Genomic DNA, 18,903 nt, shown 5'->3' with positions numbered 1-18,903 from the left:
CCTCCCCATTCCCCCCCCCCCCCCCGTGTGGCTGCATGCATTCTGAAGCCCGTGATGCAATGACACATGCCACCCTTGCCCTCCACATGCCAGAGGAAGCCTGGGTTCTCCACAGGAGTGGAGGTCCCACACCCCAGCCAGCCCAACAGCTGAGTGGCTGCAGAGAAGTCAGTCTCCGCACCAGTGTTCTGAAAAGGGCTCTTCATGGCTAGTGCTGAATTAGTACAGCTCTCTAGAAAAACACTAAAATGTCTAGAAATGGATCTAATTCTTCCTGGTGAATTACTGGACAGGCCTTCCCATGCATGTCAACAGCAGCAGAGTACGTTCATGTGGTTCATGTGTGTATGTGTGTATGTGTGTGTGTGCGTGTGCCTGTGCATGTGTGTGCATGTGTGGGGTGTTTGTGTGTGAGAGAGAGGAAGAGTGGGAAACGGGGCGCGTTTGGTTCCCCTTCTTCTCTTATGGCACATAGGGCACCTCGGATTCGAGTCCAGTCCTTTCATCTACTCTGTAATAGCTGTCAAGACCACAATCTCGGTTTCTGACTCAGGGATCTTAAAGTCCTGTATCCTGCTTTACTTATAGCCATTTCAGTAAAAAAAGAAAAAAGAGGAAAGACAAGCGGCCAGCCCGGCCGTCTCAGCAGTCTGCTTACCTTTCTGGGAGAGCGGGGTGCAGGTAGGCTAGGGACAGGTGGGCAGCTGGAGGTGCCAGGAACAATGGCACTGGGGGCAGAGGGGCAGGGCTCCCAGTCTGGTGCATCTCCCCTCACCACTCTAGCACTAAGCAGCCCGATGGAAAAGGAGGCCTCGGCTTTTCAGTTCTGGCTGAGGCACGGCCCCCCTGCCCCACCCTCTGCACAGAGAAGGCACTCACTTGCCAGGTTTATCCAGAAGCCCTCCAGCGGGGCACTGGCAGCACATCAGAATATACTCCTGCAGGGCCTGCTGATGGAACATCCAGTGGCTCATGCTGAGGGCAGGGTCACCTGTTGAAGGAAGAATTGTCAGCAGGGGCCTGGAAGGAGTCTGCCAAGTAGCCACAACTTACTTGTAGTTTATAACCCAGGGAACAGTCAATGTTTCCCTCTCGTTCCATGCATTTTTCAGGACACATTTTCCCCCACATCTCGAGTGATGTCACTTTTTTTTTTTTTTTTAAGTTTGCTATAGGGCACATGTGCTCACTGGAAATAGGGAGAGAGGGGAGTGAGTCATCACCCCATAGACCACATCACAATCCCTTCTTCTCCGTGCTCCTCTCAGGATGTGGGGCATGCACGTACACACGCCCAACGTGATTTTCCACCCCCGTGTCTGGGGCTCTACCTGTGCACTGGCCACGCGCGATCCAGCTGTCTTAACCTCCATGCCAATGTGATGGGTGCACTGGGACAGAGCATTTGGGCTGTCATTCTCTTAAGGGACAGCACCTAAGCAGGGGCCTGCAGGAGACGGTGCATGCTGAGCAGCTACAGGTGCCCTTGCTGGCCTGCTGGGCACCTAAGGCCCAGAAGTAACACACTGCTGGCCCTCAAGGCATATCCCTTCCCCTAAACCTTGGCATGTGCCGAAGAGCAGCAGTTCAGAGTGGCACTGTTACTTTCCTCGAGATGTACAGACTTAGATGACGGCCCTACATGGCACCCTGGGTGGCAGTGAGCTGGCTTAGTACAGCTTTCCGGACTGCTCCCAGTTCGCTCCATCATGCCCTATTCTGGACTTCCAAAGTCATTTCCTCTAGTGCAGCTCTGAGGCCTGTTAACCAGATTCTAATGAGCTAAGCCAACTCTTAGGGGTATTGGTAATAAAGTCCATTTTTTCCCTTGCCTTTTTTCTAAGTCTGAATTTAATCACACTCCAGAGAGAATTCTCCACTTTTTCTCTTGGCTAAACAAATTTTCCTAAGAAATATTAATGATAAATTCCCTCCTGGATCAGATAATAGCACAAGCAAACATTGGCCATTCTGGTAATAATATCCTGACAAGCAACTGGACTTGTTCACTCTGAAGTTCAATCAGTATATACAATCCAAGAATTCCGTGGACCACATGGTTATCGAGAGGGAAAGAACAAATCACCAATAGACAGACGTGTTCAAACATTTACATAGAAATTGATTTTTAAAGAACTATACATAGGAGTCAGCAGGCAGCATGGTGGTTAAGGTGCTGGACTTCCACGTGGCTGACTGCAGTTTGAATCAGTAGCCCAGGGTCTTAAGAGTCACGCCAGGTGCATATGCATACGTGCCCAGAATTCTAAGAAGAGAATGGAGAAGGGAGTACAGTGTGGCCATCCCCCTTGGGGAATGATTTCTCACTTTCTCTCTCTCTGTCTGTCTCTCTGTTTCTCTTCAGCAAGCATTCATGCCTTATGGCAAAAATGTAAAAAAAAAAAGAAAGAAAGAAAGAAAAGGAAAGAAAAAAAGAACTAGAGTGTGTATTATAACCTCCATCAGTTTTCTACTTTGCTCTCTGGCCTCAAAGATGCCAAGCAGTCTGTGAATGGCAATGGACAGCTCCTTGCTCTTTCTCCCAGTCTTTGTTCTCATGCGTTTTCTATATAGTTACAATTGTTATCATTGCATAGCTTATGTTTTTCATTTAGCCATGAAGGTATAAACTTTCTGCTTTATAATTCTGCTCCATAACTTCAGAACCTCATTTTGAACAGCCACATGGTATTTCATTAAGCGGATGTGCAACAACAACAACAAAAAATAGAGGAAAAGGGACGAGCTGCTCCACTTTTGTTAGAATCATACGGCTGATTTTTCCTTTGTGATTTCTTCTTCAAAACGTATTTAAAGAGTATGAGCGTTTTCTGGGAAAGGAGTGGGTGAAAATATTCTACATTTGGTCATGGTGATGGCTACCCAACTTTGAATATATAAAAACCACTGAACTATATCATTTTAAATGGGTAAGCTGCATGGTATGTGAATTACAGCTTTATAGCGCTGTCATTTTAAAACGCTTATTTCTTAAACTTTAGGATATTTACATTAAACGTCTGTATAACATATATCTTTATTTCTTATCCTACAACAAATGAGAGACATACGGTATTATAAGGTAATGATAACCTACGGCTAAAACGGACGTCTGAAAATGCCATGGTCATTATTAACACGATTACAGACTGTGTCGGTTGCTTCCTATGTTACTGAAGTTTAAAAGCGGAGAGTTCCCAGACTCCACACGGAGCTCCCGGAGATCCTGAATTCGGACACCAGCACACACCATCATGTCATGACGAGGCGGATGTGATTACACGATGCTAACTGTGCAATGGATCCAGCCTTTTAAAGCCCTTCTATCTCCTTCCTTAAATTACAAATTCCATTATAATGTCATTCTGCATTTCAAAGGTTCCTTTTATATCAAAAGTCTTTCCAAACCATCACTGACAGGTGCAACCACAGGTAGCACACTTTCACAGGTGGACGAGAAAAGGCCTTGGGCATGTCACAAAGAATTCACAAGAAGCCAGTAACCACTAACCCCCGTGAAACTCACAGACCTGCTGTTTTCTTACCTATCTACACAAATGAAGTCACTGACTTAGTCGGCATTTCATATTTTTAAAGCTACTAATAACAACTTTTTTTTTTTGACTCAAATACAGTCTTCTACACATGGAAGGCAGTCACCGGCACGGAGCTGCTGAGAGTCACTTGCCAGGTCAGGGTATGACCCAGACTTTGTGCTGTCCTGTGTCAAGCTTCTGCTCATCCTTTTTGTTACAGTAGAATCACGGCTTTATTTATTTTTAAGAATTATTTGATTTAACTTCATTTATTATTATCTTTTTAAAGTTTTATGAGGGATAGGAGAGTGAGAAAGCAAGCTGCCAGGCCTGGGACTCAGTTGGGTCAGCCATGTGGGAGGCCAGCGCCTTTAACTACCTTGCCACCTGCCGGCCCCCACCTTTTTTTTTTTTTTTTTCCCCCATAGAGTGTGTGTACTCACCAGAGAGACAGAGACAGAAGGAGAGAGAAAGTAAGAAATCACCTCCCAGGGGAGATGGCCACCCTTCTCCATTCTCCTCTCGAAATTTGGGCATGCATGGACATGGATCTGCCATGTATTTCAAGTCACAGGGTCTGGGACTCGAACCAGAGTCAGTGATCACTACCCTTTAAGAAATGTATTTGCTAGGCTGGTTCTGGCACAGCAGTAATGCAGAGCTCAAGAGAAGCCAGATCCTGGGCCAGATCTGTGATGTGGTAGTTCCAGCAGCAAGATCCTCCATGGCCGACTGTGGTTCAAGTCCCAGACCCAGCAGCTTGAGAAACACAAGGGACATGCACGTGCAGGTGCCCAAAATCCCAAAAGGAGAGATGGAGAAGGGAGTAAGGTGTGATCATTCCCTGTGGGGAGTGCTTTTTTCCTCTTCCTCTCTCTCTGCTTCTCTGTCTCCCTCTGGAAAGCACATATACCCTCTAGCAAAAAAAGAAAAAAAAAATTTTTTTTTTTTTTTTTTTAAAGAGAGAAGCCAGACCCCATATAGCCCCTGTAGTTCAGATGGCTAGCCTGAAACATGCCAGGCACACAAACAAGCACTCGACATGTGATGGACTGGAGGACTGGAACTGCGGCGTGGCAAGACCTCCTGGAGGGTGTGCACCACTCCCCCTTCCTCTCTCTTCGCGCTCGCATGTGAGTGCGAGTGCACGTGCTCTGTTATGAATACCAAAAAGAATATGTCTGTTCATGTACCAAGACAAACACAGTAATGGACAAGCACAGTACGGTACAAGACACAGCATTTAAAAGTAAGACTCCTTCCCTGTCTCTTCGCCTTCTCCCAAAGGCACCCTAGTTACAAGGCATCTGTGGATGTGCCCAGGAAAAGCTGCTGTATCCCAGCCCGAGTGTGCACACACGTGCTATAGATGTGGCCTTTCATCCGTCACGTTAGATCCTGGACAGCTGCGCAACAGGAGCACTGTACGCAGCTACTGCTCGGGAAGGTCATCGTAATATATTTAACTTAGAACCTTTTGGTGGCCGATTAGGTTGTTGGGTGTGAGAAACTCCATGGCATTGTGGCTAAGGCGCTGGACTCCCACATGGCTGACTGTAGTTCAAGTCCCAGACCTAGTGGCTTGCTTTCTCACGTTCCCTCTCTTTCTGTCTCTCACTGGTAAGCGCACATGCCCTGTAGCCAATTACAAAATAATAATAATAATAAATTAAAGAAATAATTCTTGGGACCAGCAGTTAGTGTAATGGCTATGTCGCTGGACTCCTATGTAGTCGACTGTGGTTCGAGTCCTGGACCCGGTGGCTTAAACTCATGCCAGGCGCGTGTATATGCGTGCCCAAGATCCCGAGAAGAGAATGAAGGAGAAAGGATTGTGGCATGGCCATCCTCCTGGGGGGTGATTTCTCACCTTCTGTCTCTGCCTCTCTCTCTTTCTGGTGAATGCACACGCTCTATAGTCAAAACCTCTCATAAATAAATAAATAAATAAATAAATAAATAATAAGAAAGAATTATTTAAAACAAACAAATTCCACTTCAGTATCCATCCTTTGCTAGTATCTCCGCCAATAAATTCCTGAGAGTGTACTTATTAGTTTATCTCCAACCTAACCTCCAAAAAATGATGCCCCTATTCGTACCCCCACCACCATTACAAAAGTGCTTGTTTATCCATGCACCTCCCATCATACGGCATCAAGCGTTTTCATTTCTGCCAATCTGATAATAAAAAATAGTGTCACTATTTTCATTTGTATTTCTGTAACTACTAGTGAACTGAACAACTTTTTATTCCATCAATGCCCATCAGCAGAGGTTCTGAGGCCAGCTAGGCTGGACTGACACAGCCACGTACTAACTGTGGGTGCCAATCAGGTTTCATCAAGCAAGTCACTCAACCTCCCTGTTCTCTGTTTTCTCTTCTGTCAAATGGAGATACCCTGTTCTCAAGTAGAATAAACTAGAAAGACTATTCGATTTGGGAGTCAGCAGGCAGCCTGAGGTTCCAAAGAGATAAGGGATTCGGGAATGTTCTCAGAGTTTCTGCTCATCTGAATTCTTCAGTTTTACAACCTCCTTTGAGAACTCCCACAGAAACCAGCATGGGCTTCTCCATTTCTATGGTGTAGGTGAACAAATTCACATTTAGTACTGCTCAAGGAATTTAAAAGACAACATTTATTAGGTGACAACTACACAGCCGGCCAGACACCGTAGTCCTTTCTCCATGGGTTCTCTGCCCTTTACGCAGCTGCCTTTCCTGTCACTGCTGTGACCAAGAGCAGTGTGTGCTGTCAGCTCTGACATGACTGGCTTCACACCCAGCTGAGGTGGCAGTCGCTGTGGGGCCCCGACAGGAGGGGCCTGCTCCCTCCAGATAACAAAGCGGCAGCACGGGCCTCTTGGGAGCAGTTTAAAGGAAGTGCCTCCTGCAACAGCTTTAAAGAGGCAAAGAATGACCCCTAAATATTCTGCATACGCATGCCTCAAGTCAGGAGCTTCAGGCAGGTCGCTCAAAATCCATGACAGCCAGAGCTGGTGGGTAGGTCAGTCGAGCCCCTCTTAAAAGCACCCTGGTTTCCCCAAGTGGTAGCAACCTAGGGAAATCATTAGCCCAGCAAGCAGCTCCCAGGCTCACCTTGAGCGTGCAGCGCTCGGTGGAGCAGAGGCAGGAGCCCTGCCTGCCAGAAGGAGTAGCAGCCATCCACCAGCTTGTTGCAGCGGCCCTGAAAGCCGCCTTCAAATCGCATCTGCCGGCTCGTCACCCATTGCTGAGAATAAGACACAGATGAAGAGGCAGGTATAGGTTAAAAGAGACAAAATCTAGCCAGACAGGAACTCCGGAAGCAAGCTGGTGGGAGGGAAGGCTTCTTGGCACTCAAGGTGGGGTGCTTTGCCTTCCTACCCCCCTGCTTCATGGCCACTGGCACTGAGTTCAGCATTGGAGCTGACCCCTGCAAGCAGCCACACAGTCTCTGCTGATGCCTAAGAGACAGCTACCTTTCCTGTGCCTAATGGGCCAGTGCAGAGAGGATTAGAGGCCAGAAGGATTTGCAGGGAGACCTGCAAAGGTCTCCTAAACACAGTTTAGATGGGAAATTTAAGGCAACATCAGCAATAGCTCATTGCTTATCAGTGCCCACTCAGGGAAGTATGTTAAAAGCAGGTAAGTGAACTTCTGTGCTGCATCTCATCAGATAGTCTCCAACTGCTCCACTTTTCTTTGGCACCTGAGGAACTCCACGAGGACTGGAAGCAGAAGTCCTGATTACCAAATAATGGCTCTGCCTAGGTGGGCCTCCCTGCTTCTCCAGAGGGTCCTGGGTGGCTGATATAAGAAAATCTTTTACTTGGAAGCTGTAAAGTGGCTCTTGATGTCACTAGGTGGTCACACATGATACCACTGTGCCTCATTTATCTCCAAGGTTTTTAAATACACTCTACTACAAATTTCAAGATAGTCACGGCTCTGGCCTCTCAGAATGCTCAGAACCAACTGGCTGCACAGATATGACATTTCTAATTCACTCCCCAGCCCGCCAAAGGAGGGCCAGCCACCAGCCACAGGCTGACGGAGCAGCCTCGCCGACCTGAAGGGTGCAAGGTCTTACTAGATTGAGCTTCGAAAAGTGGCCATTCTCAGGAACCTCTATGGAAGCAGGCAGGGTCAACCCTTCCTTGACCACTGTGAGTTTAGATCTTATATATCCCTGGTTCAAGGCAAAACTTCTCCATAATGTCACAATCCTGAATTTAAAAAAATAAATAAATAAATAAATAGACATAAAGCAGTGTACTGCAGGTTCACGTAATAATATATCCTTAGTTGGTCTTAAATGAACCAGTGCTTTATAAAGGAATATATGTCACTTATTGAATGTGGGCTAAGTGTTATTTAAGAGAAAGCAGGCACTAAAATTCGAGTCCACTCTTCATTTTACTTACCCCACAGCTAAAGTGTTTTAAGCCAGACTTTTTTTTTTTTTTTTTTTTTGAGAGCTGAAGCTCATGGGTTTATTCTATTTCCCTTGGCTATATAAATTCATAAAACCCTGCAGATACACATCCTAGTGCTCCCAAAGCATATGGTGGCAAGGAAATATTGAGTTGTCGGGAAAGTCATCATGCATTTTTACAAACAAAAACATAGGAAAATTACATCATGACTTACCCAACGACCCAACAACCGGGGTAAGTGGGATGCTAACATTTACTGAGCACCAACTATGTGGTAGGCGGTTTACATAACGTTCTTTCCTTTGATCTCCAAAAGAATAAAGATCATTACCCCTACCTTACAACAGAAAGAAAACGAAACTAAAACAGATTAGACCATTTGCCCAAGGTCCCATGTCTAGGAACTAGGAGAAACAGGATTCAAACTGAGACTACTGTTGTTATAACTCAAGCATTCACTAATGCTATTCTTTATTTCTACCTGGAAGAAGAGACTGTTATATTTTCTTTCTTGCTGGTGCTCAGATTTCAAAATTGCCTGATAAACTCTAAGTCCAGTGCACAGGCTTGGCCACTTCAATGTGAACCTTCAAGATGTCAAAAACCTTTAAGAAGAATATTCTGTGGGAGGCTTCTTGAGGGAAAGGGCAAAACGCAGCTGGTTAAAGCTCTCCAGAGTGCAACAGAAATTCTCGAAAGCTCATAATAGGACCCATGATGAGAGCCTGGGAGCTGAACTCAGGGAGAGGAGCTGAATGTCAGTTGCAGCTGGTTTATTTTGCGGTCATGATCGGGGGTACGTGCTCCCTAGAAGACACAGCGGGCAACACCTTCTCTTTGGTGGCAGTGGCTGTGGTGTGCTTGTGAACTAGGTCTCCACAGGTAACAAAAGCCTAGTCTAGTGACTCTTAGCAGCTGGCTACTTCCGGGGTGCGTTCTGAATACAGGCCAGGAGCTTGAAGTCCAGCCATGAGTGCTTGGGCCACCTTCTCAATGCAATTACCCAACTCTGCCTGGAGCACTCATTTAAATGTAGGTGCTAAATACATGGTACGGGAGGTAATGAAAGCTTGGCTTTGAAACACTTCCAAGCCCTTCTTATAATTTTTTTTCCTCAGGAGATTCTTTCTAAGACACATGGTAACCTTTACTTTTAGGAGACTGAAGTTTGAGGATGGAACATGTGGCGTTGGCCTAACACTACATGGACAGTTCTGTGCAAGAAGACAGGAAGGTGGGAAGAAGGAAGCCAAGACTCAGAACCGTTGTTGACTCTACCCACTGCCTCGGGTCAGTGCTAAATGTACCAACTCCATTGAATGCTTCATTCCAGGACTGGTCGTTTCTGGGCTAGAGCAGTAGTCAGGGCTAGCACTGTCAGCCCTTCCCAAAGCCTGTGTGTCTCAGTGCAGAGTCGTATCACCATAACCTCGGGCCTGAGGAGACGACAGCTCGACACTTACTAGTAAGTTCTTCAAGTTCAAGGAACGTTCCTTCTTGAGGATGACCAGTGCAGCCAGGCCACAGAAAGTGTAGCCGCCATGGGCTTCCATCCCTGGTACCCCGCCAATGCCACCTTCCCAGTTCTGACACCTAAGAAGAGATTGAGAAAAGTTGGTTGAGTGGCCAGGACATCTGAGGGAGCCAGGAAGAGCTTGCTCAGATGAAGCCATAAGCTGTCATAAATGTGAAGACCAAGATGTCATCCCATTATCTTCTGGAGACACCTATTCCTCACAAAAAAAAGGAAAGGAAAGGAAACAACAGGTAAATGTACTGGTATAGTGGTGGCTTTTTTTTTTGTTTCTCTATTTCAAAGTTTTTATCATGAATATGTTTATCTTCGTATTATTTGAAAAAAAATTAAAAATGATAATTTTCTATGTATTCAAATTATTCAGGACCAGTCACAGTAGTGCATGCTACTATGATGCTGTGTTCTACATGAAAGACCCAGGTTTGAGTCCCTTTAGTCCAACCTAAAGGCCAGATGCAGTCACGCTTACCTATAATCCCAGTAACACGAGACAGGAAGATTGTAAAATCAAGGATTGTCTGGGCAACATAGCAAGATCCTGTCTGAAAAAGACCCAGGTGGGGGCCAGGTTTGCCCTGAGGACGGCAACAGGAGCAGCTAATACTCCAACGCAAAGCCCACCATCTTTCTGGCAGGAAGAAACAGGCTGTCAGAAAGTGTGGAGGCTCCAGAAAGAAGTCAGAGAAGGAAAACCCCAATCCTGTGTTTAAACTTAGTTCAAGTTTCTGCCTGACCCCTGACTCACGTGCACACTGGGTAAATTGAAAGAAGCTTCTAACTAAGCACTGACGAGATATGAGCAACCACCCACTTCAGGTGTGCCAAGTTGAGTCTGAACGTTCTAGTTCATTCTGTTGTTGATAATAAAAGATACCTGGGTAATTTGAAAGACTAGAGGTTGATTCAGCTCAAGGTTTAAAGGTCCCAAGGTCCAAAGGCCACATCTGGTAAGGGTTTCCATGTTGATGGGGTCCGAGGCCATGCAGGGTGCTACATCGTGAAGGAACGGGAGCATACGTCTCTGTCCATGTGAGCTGCCTTGGTGTCATTCCCCCTTGTTATAAACCTGCCAGGAGTCAGTCAAAGGGGCCTATCCTAATCACATAATCACCCCCAGAGGCCCCACCTTTCAACACCATGAAGGCATTGAGTTTCCTCTGAGTATCTTCACAATACAACCAAATCCTAACAAATGGCTTTCTCAGGGACATCTAAACCATGGCACTAACCAATTCATTGCCTGCTAAAAGAAAAACATTAATGCCCTTGGGAGCAATCTGACAGAATCCATTCTTTACAACATAGAGACAAGGGGACCAGCGGTTAGTGTAATGGCTATGTCGCTGGACTCTCACGTAGTCGACCGCGGTTCGCGTCCCAGACCGGTGGCTTAAAACTCACACCGGGTGCATGTGCGTGCGTGCCCAAGATCCCGAGAGGGGAATGGAGAAGGGATTGCAGCGTGACCATCCCCCCTGGGGGGTGATTTCTCGCTTTCTGTCTTTATGTCTCTCTCTGTCTGTCTGTCTGGCGAGCGCACACACCCTATAGCGAAAACCTCTCCAAAAAAAAAAGAAAATAGAGACAACATCACAATATCCAAGATATAATCCAAAAATTGTTCAACATATGAAGAGTTATGGAAATCTGATATGCCAACTCTAAGATCCCCAGAGGTTGAAATGACCAGAAAAGGACTTCCCAGAAGATAATATAATTACATATTTTCCACAGCAAAGTGAAGAAAAACACACATTCTGAATAAAAAGATGACAAATCTCAGCTGAGAAAATATAAAGAACCAAACCTGGGCAGTGTCCACACTCAATCTCTCAACTATAGCTACCTTACTAATAAGCACTACATAATCCTCAATAAATGCTGGTTATCATTATTTTCAACACTATTAATCACAACATTGGAGGCTAGAAGATAACGGAACAATGTTTACAAAATTCAGAAGGAATATAGTTTATGCCATTTCCAATTTTGAAATCTCTACCCAAAGAAACTGTCAAACAGGTGTGAGATTAAAATAAAGACAGATGCATGATCTTAAGAATGTATTTCCTAGGTAACCATTTGGGGAACTAATGAATTATGTGTTTCATTAAAATGAGAAAATAAACCAAGAAAAGAAGGACAGGGGCTTCCACAAAGGAGAGAAGTGAAGTGAATTTCAAGCTGAAAGGAAGCTCCTAGGTGCCTGCTGAGCAGCAAGCTGAGAGCAATCTGTCCAGATTGAAGCAGGAGGGCGGGAGGATAGCTGGAAACACACACACACACTCACGCGCACACACGTGCGCGCACACACACATACCAATATTCACACACGCTAAAGAGAACAGAGAGACCACCTGAAGCGTTTGTACTGAGAGTAATTTTATGGTTCTGGTAGGGAATTTAGGAATGGATTCATGATGTATACATTCATGACAGAGACTTTTAACTCCAGGAAAATGAAAGTTAGGCCAAAGAGCAAATATGATCATAGCATATCATCCGGCTTCATTATAAATTATAGTCACATAGTAATAGTTATTACTTTGATCACTATAAAAATGTTAAAAACACAAAACAATACAGGTTGGCTGTCATCCATGGTATACATGTTAACTACTATTAGGTATGTTTTTAATTTTAAAGATTTAATTTTATTAGTATTATCATTTTTTTAATTTGCTATAGGGATACATGCTCACCAGAGACAGAGAGAGGAAAAGTGAGAAAGCAAGCTACCAGGTCCAGGACTCAAACTGCAATTGGCTATGTGGGAGTCCAGTGCCTTAATCACTATGCCATCTGCTGGTCCCCAACTAATATTTTTAAATTATAAAATGTTTGAGGGACCAGCAGATGGCATAGCAGTTACGTCACTGGACTTCCACCTAGTCGACCAAGGTTCAAGCCCTGGACCCAGTAACTTAAAACTCGCACCAGGAGTGTGTATGCGTGCCCAAAATCCTAAGAGGAGAACAGAGGAGAAGGGACTGTGGAAAAGGGACTATTGCCATCCCCTCTGGAGGGTGATTTCTTGCTTCCCTCTCTGCCTCTCTCTGTCACTACAGTGAGAGCACACACCCTATAGCAAAAATCTCTCCCTCCCCAAAAAGTTAAAAAATGTTTGATGCACCTAGAAAAGTATGCCAAATAATATGTAGAACATACATGTATCTAACTTCTAGCTTAGATTCCACCGCCATGTGAGCTTCGGGTGTTGTTCTGTTTGTAAGTTTATTTAAGAAGTGAACTATTCCACACACAGCTGAAATTTCCTGTGTAGACTTCCCCTGATCTCATCTTTGATCCTTTGTTCTCTCGCCACAAGTAACCATCACCCTGAAATTGGATGTTTACTTTTCCCATGCACTTTTTATATTATTCCTGCACATGCATCTTCCTGTAAACAATACAGAATTACTTTGAATGTTTTCAAATTTTAAGTAAATGTGCTGGTCTATATGTTTTCTTTATATCCTTTAAAAAAAAAAACAAAAAACAGTCTTTGAGGTTTATCCGTACTGATACATGTAGCTCTAGTTCACTATTTTAACTGAGTTATATTCCAACATAACTATATATGTTATATTAGTTTACATATATGTGCCATAATATTACATATATATTCCAATATGATCACATTATATGCCAGTGGGACCCTACCACAACATACTTATCCATGCGGTGCTAATGGACACTGCATCTCTTTCCAGCGTTTGGCTGTTACAAACAAGTGCTATGCAATCTCTTCCATGCATGTGTGTGAGAGTCTGTAGAAGAATTACTGGGTCATATAGGCAAGGGCATCTCTGAGATATTGCCAAATTGCTCTCCAAACTAGTTAAAATCAGTTTAGACTCCCACTAATACTGTTGGGTTGTTAGAGAAATCATGGTGCATTTTTGTACAGAAAACTATGTCATGACTTCTTCGACCGCCTAATATTTACCCCAATTTTTCTCTTTGCCAGTCTACACTATAACATGAAAGGACGTTTGGGAAAAAGGAGAAATTTTAAGTAATTTTTATTAATGTGCATACAACCCTAACATAACTCTTGTACATCTGTATTATCTTCTAGCCTTTTTCATTTTCTATTATTATTCTGAAGAAGGTGTTGACCACCCGCTCTCTAAGAGGCCAGGAGAAATCCCGGCCTCTCTCACCTTGTTATCCATTCAGCAGTGCCCTCAAAGAGGTCTGGGGTGATGATGTTGGTCAGGGAGGCTACCGAGGCAGCACAATATGCACTTCTGGAAAGACAGAAACAGAGAGGAAATGTGTTAAGATCCAAGGAAGAGCTAAATAAGACCGGGTAGATTGCTGGCTTAGCCTAGTGGCTATAATCACCTCTTGTCCTCACTCTTGGCACCAGGTCAGTCCTGCTGGGTCTCCAAACTGAGAGGTGTGACATTCTATTTGGATAGAGTTGCTCCCGGCATGGTTCCGTGAAAGAACATAACATTCTATTCTCCCTAGCTCCACATGGTCAAATCAGCATCAGAGGAAGCGACAGCCCGATTCCCGTCCAAAGTGGACTTAGCTCTTCTTTCAAAGACCTACATGGTTCCCACAATTCCAAGGAGCCATTCAGGCACTTCAGATGCTGGCTCATTCACTCAAATGTCAGTACTATTTCAGATCTAGGATTTCTGTCTATTCATGGCAGGACACATTAAAAGTTAATTATACTCTTTGGGCAACAGATACTCTCTAAAGCAGGCCACAAACCCCACTGGCTACTGGACCAAACAAGAGGGACAGAAATAGGTGAGTCCACTCACGTACATTCCTTAAACCTCTCCAGGGAGAAAAGAGCTTTGATTTCAAGGCCCTCACCAAATGTAAACAGACACATACCTTAAATGAGAAAGGAACACTTTTTTTTTTTTTTTTTAACATTATCCTCCTTGATTTGGAATAATTCTTGCCATCCTCTCAGCCCTAATTCTTCTCAACACATTTTATGTCAGTTTCTCTGTCATGGAACACGTCCATGAACTGCCTCTTCTTCCCCATTATGGTCTTTTCAAATACCCGGCATGAAGAAGACAGAAACTATTTGTTTCAATTCTGCTCATGACCCTTTTTCTAAGGCTCCTAAGGAACAGAAAAAGGGGGAAAAAAAAAAAAAAGAGCCTAGTTTCCATCTTACTCAGACAGAATTTGAAGCCAGACTTACTGAAGAATTCCACAGAAATCTCTGCAGGAGCTACAAGCATCACCATCCTACCAGCATTTTTATGAGCCCAACAGACACACTCTAAAGCAGGCCATAAACCCTCTGGCTAAAGGCACGCGGCAGAGGGTGTGTTACAGCAGCAGGCACCAGGAGCAGGTGGACTCGCGTGTGCCAATGCCAACCGCTACCGCTTCCCAAATGCTGACTTGGAGGGTCTGATGGAATTTCCTTCAGGTCTTGAACCTCTCAAAGAGGCTCAGAAATATTTGCTCTTGAATCCTAATGTGCTCTCAGAGGTAGGGAGGTGGCCTGTAACAGAGTTTGCCTCTCATAAGTGGAAGACCTGAGAAGTGAAGCCAGAGCCACTCATCCGAGATCTCACACTGAGGGGGGAGAAGAAAATACAAGTTTCTGTGGCGCTCCTTCCTCTCTCCCTCTGTGCGGACATATCACAGTTCTCAAATCTGTCTGCTATTATCTGTCCTCGCTGCCGCCACCCAAGCCCATGTCACCGCTATCGTCTATCTGCATCAGTCTCCTGTTGGGACTCCCTCCCTCCAGCTCTGAAACCAAAAGACGTTCATTAAAACACTACAATCCACTCCTTGCAACTGGAGAACTTCTAACAAAATGCTAATCAGGTCACATCACTCCCTACTTAAAAACTGCCAGAAGAAACACCAGCCCCCATGAGGCGATTGCAGGGCCTCCTCAGTCTGTTGCTGGCCTGTCCCTCCAGCTCCACTGCTCGCCCACAGGCCCTCCACATTACAACCACACCGAACTTCTCATTTCTTGAACACACCTCTGGCTCTGTCACCTAACTGGGGAAAATGTTGGATCCTTCTCTCCCCTGATCCCCACAGAGTGTTCCATATTATATAACCTAAATTAGGAGTCAGGGATAAGTCATGGTTCCTTTCTTAAGAACTGAGGAAAGGGACTGGCAGGTGGCATGGTGGTTAAGGGCAGTGGACTCCCACATGGTCGACCATGTTCAAGTCCTGGACCTGGTGGCTTGCTTTTTACCTTCCCTCTCTCTCTCACTCTGTCCCTCTCTTGTCAAATTAAAATAAATAAATAAAGTTAAATAAAATAATTCTTAAAAAGAACTGAGTAAAAAAGGTGCTAGCTGTGAGTTCACTGTGATTTGATTTTTTTGCAGTACCCTGGAGATGTAAACACTTGAATAAGCTCATCTCAGGCATTAGCAGGAACTGCGGCAGATCTGATGGCTCAAGAGACCACCTCTATGGAGCCAGACAGTGGCACAGCAGCAAGGCAAGTGGATCTACATGGGAAGGTTCTAGGTTCATGTCCTGAGGTCTCCTTGTATACACCCGGCCTGGGGTGTCTGTGATCAGGACTGGCTGAGGCTGGGTTAGGGTGTGAGGACCCTGTTGGGGATGCTATCACACTCTCTCTTTCTATCACTCTTTTTTCTATCTTTTCTAAAGAAATAAGTAGACTTAAAAACACAGAGAGAGGGAGACCACCTGTATCTAACCCAGCTGAGTGCAAGCTGGCCTCCACATGCCAAGCTGTCTCCTTCCCAGTCAAGTCCAGGTGACATGCGTTCCGAGTGCTGGCTGATGCTTCCAGACAAAGGACAGTGAAAGGAGCACTAATGGAAAGACACTGGAATTGGCATATGAAGAAGCAGGTGGAGCGAGAACACCGGATGTGCTCTCAGAGGTTTTGGCCACCATTTCTGTCTCTCATCCCTTCAGGGAATCAAAAGCACAGACTCAAATGGCAGAGCCTCACCAGATGAGCACAGGTAGGGGAGGATTAGGGCTACCGTGCTCTTCAAAGCAACAAAGCTACTTGATGGGAGAGGTTTCCTAGCATTTGTCTAGCAAATATGAGTAAGAACACAGAGGGGAAAAAACTGACGCTGGAAAAATAAGTAAGTTAGAGAATAATCATAACAGAAAAAGATACGGGAAAAAATACCAAAGGAGCTTCCTATGGCTTATTTGCTTTGCCTAATAATCTTGGTAAGTTTTCATAAGCAGTTTCCAGTTATAATATTTGGTAGAACAAATACAGACCAAGAATGAAAATGTAATAAAATAAGTAAATTAGAGAAAGGCACGTATGCCTCCTCTTGGGGTCTGGGTCACTCATATTCTGCTTGGAAATAAACCGCAGTAAGTATTAAAAAAAGTAAATTATATATTTTGTAAATATATACAAAATAAAAATGAAAATGTAGTGTAAAAAAAAATGAAGGGAAAAAATTATCTTTCTCCTTAAGGAGAGTCAATAAAATGTTCTTTTATCTCGGTAGTTATATTAGCTTCATTAGTTACATGTGAACAGAAAATTAGTTCAAATATTTCAGTCTGAACAGACAGATTACAGACAGGAGAAAGTCTTTTCCTGACGGCCTTTGCAGACTGGTAACCCACTTTATCTGCAATGTGTTTTATGCTTCACAACCTTCGTGTCCGTTTCTTCCCCTATACTTTGAAACCAGTGGTTAAGTTAGGTTCCTAAGCAAGAATGTAAATCAATCTACTCCGAAGCAAACCCATATATATTAGGTCATCAGGAGAGTCATGATGTATTTTTCTATGCAAAATGTGTCATGACTTTGCGGACAACCCAACATATAGGCAGTAAGATGGCTTTGGATGAGAAACCTCACCAAAAAAATATATATTTCTCAAACTATATAATAGGAAAATGGCATCCAATCTTAAAGATCCACTACCTTTAAGAAAAGACTGCATTCTCTATATGCCTCATAAGTAATCTCCTGCCAGGTGAGGAGTCTAGTTGTAAGATAAATCACACACCTCCTGAGTAAAACAATAATTTTGAGCCAACCAATCAGTTAGTGCAACTTTACTGCACTACACTTCAGTGGTCTGCAGTCTCTCTGAACCTCCCAAATCAACTCACATGCCTTGCGAGGGCCCCGGGTATTAAACATTCTCATGATTTCATCGAAATCATTCAGAGTTATTTACTGAGTTCCTACTGGGATTTCTTCCTCTTTCCTATCCCAGAGAGAGGGACAATTATACTACACAACATAGTTATTTTTATTATATTATTTTATACCAAACAACGTACTTTTAAAATAAATAACCTTTGTAAATAATTATTTTATTTAACTTTATTTATTTATATTAATTTGACCAGAGAGGGACAGAGTGAGAGACAGCAAGAGAGTGGGAAAGTGAGAAAGCAAGCTGTCAGGTCCAGGACTCAAACCACGATCAGTCATGTGGGAATCCAGTGCCCTTAACCACCAGGCCACCTGCTGGCCCCCCAAACAACGTACTTTTAATTTTTAAAATAAATTACTTCATTTTATTCTGACTTATTAGGTAGTGAGGAATGTCATGACTTGTTTTTCTATGCAAAAAAGCATTACGACTTTCTCAACTACTCAATATATTTTGATATTTAGAAGTCAAGTGACAGCGATACTTGAGATGCATCCTATCTGCATTGGTTATGATGCCATGTCATTGACAGGTCATTCTATGCATCACTCTATGAGAAAAAGCAGCAGTATCTGCACATTACTCAGTGTCTCTAACAGCAGATAAGCTCTAGAATCTACCAAGGCAGCAACCTCAGTGCCCCACTCACCTCACATCCACCTCACCTCCAACATGCATGAGAAAGGAGCCATCAGGTTGCTTCAGCGAGTACAGATACTCAAGAAGCTTCTCTCTGAAAAACAAAGGGGAGAGAGGCAGGAAAGGCATGAGTAGTCATGAGCAGGTAGGAGGGAGCCCTCCTGAGTTTCCATTACGGTGGCATGGCTATACCTGTTAATGACGTCGTAGGCCTCCTCAGTGCCAATGATGCACAGCGCGTTGACTGCTGCATACGTGGGTGCAAGGTGTGGGTATTGACCAGGGCCTCCTCCGAAGCCGCCTTCTGGGCTCTGACACAGCTCCAGAAACTGACACACACTAGGTATGCAGTCAGAGGGGAACATGGTCAGAGAGCATCAATTTCCAAACTCCAAATTCCCACCAGGTTCTATGGCTTTCCAATGATCCCCCCATCACAACAGGAAAAAACCCTACCCTACTGCCTATTGACTATAACCTCCCCCAAAGGACTTAACTCTCTCCCTAGCTAACATCATTTTTTTAATTGCCAGAGGGTATGGGCACTTGTCAGAGAGAGATAGAGAGACAGAGAAAGAGGAAGAAAGCATCCCCGCCAATGGCGCATAACCAGTCATGCCGCCCTCCCCC

The 18,903-nt window shown here is 44.3% G+C and overlaps 1 protein-coding gene across 1 annotated transcript in view; it reads right to left on the bottom strand.

Annotated features, from left to right (window-relative positions):
- FNTB (farnesyltransferase, CAAX box, subunit beta) overlaps positions 1-18,903 on the bottom strand; it is a 72,598-nt gene that overhangs the window by 5,938 nt on the left and 47,757 nt on the right. The window contains exons 5-10 of the mRNA XM_006142410.3: positions 18,466-18,612; positions 18,284-18,367; positions 13,659-13,745; positions 9,419-9,548; positions 6,637-6,769; positions 880-991 (exon numbers count right to left, since the gene is read on the bottom strand). Coding sequence (XP_006142472.1) covers positions 880-991; positions 6,637-6,769; positions 9,419-9,548; positions 13,659-13,745; positions 18,284-18,367; positions 18,466-18,612 — 693 coding nt within the window. The remainder of the gene's footprint in view (positions 1-879; positions 992-6,636; positions 6,770-9,418; positions 9,549-13,658; positions 13,746-18,283; positions 18,368-18,465; positions 18,613-18,903) is intronic.

The sequence above is a fragment of the Tupaia chinensis genome, unplaced genomic scaffold (genome assembly GCF_000334495.1).
Source record: "Tupaia chinensis unplaced genomic scaffold, TupChi_1.0 Scaffold000075_1, whole genome shotgun sequence".
Classification (NCBI taxonomy): domain Eukaryota; kingdom Metazoa; phylum Chordata; class Mammalia; order Scandentia; family Tupaiidae; genus Tupaia; species Tupaia belangeri.
This window is presented reverse-complemented; position numbering and strand designations above follow the sequence as displayed.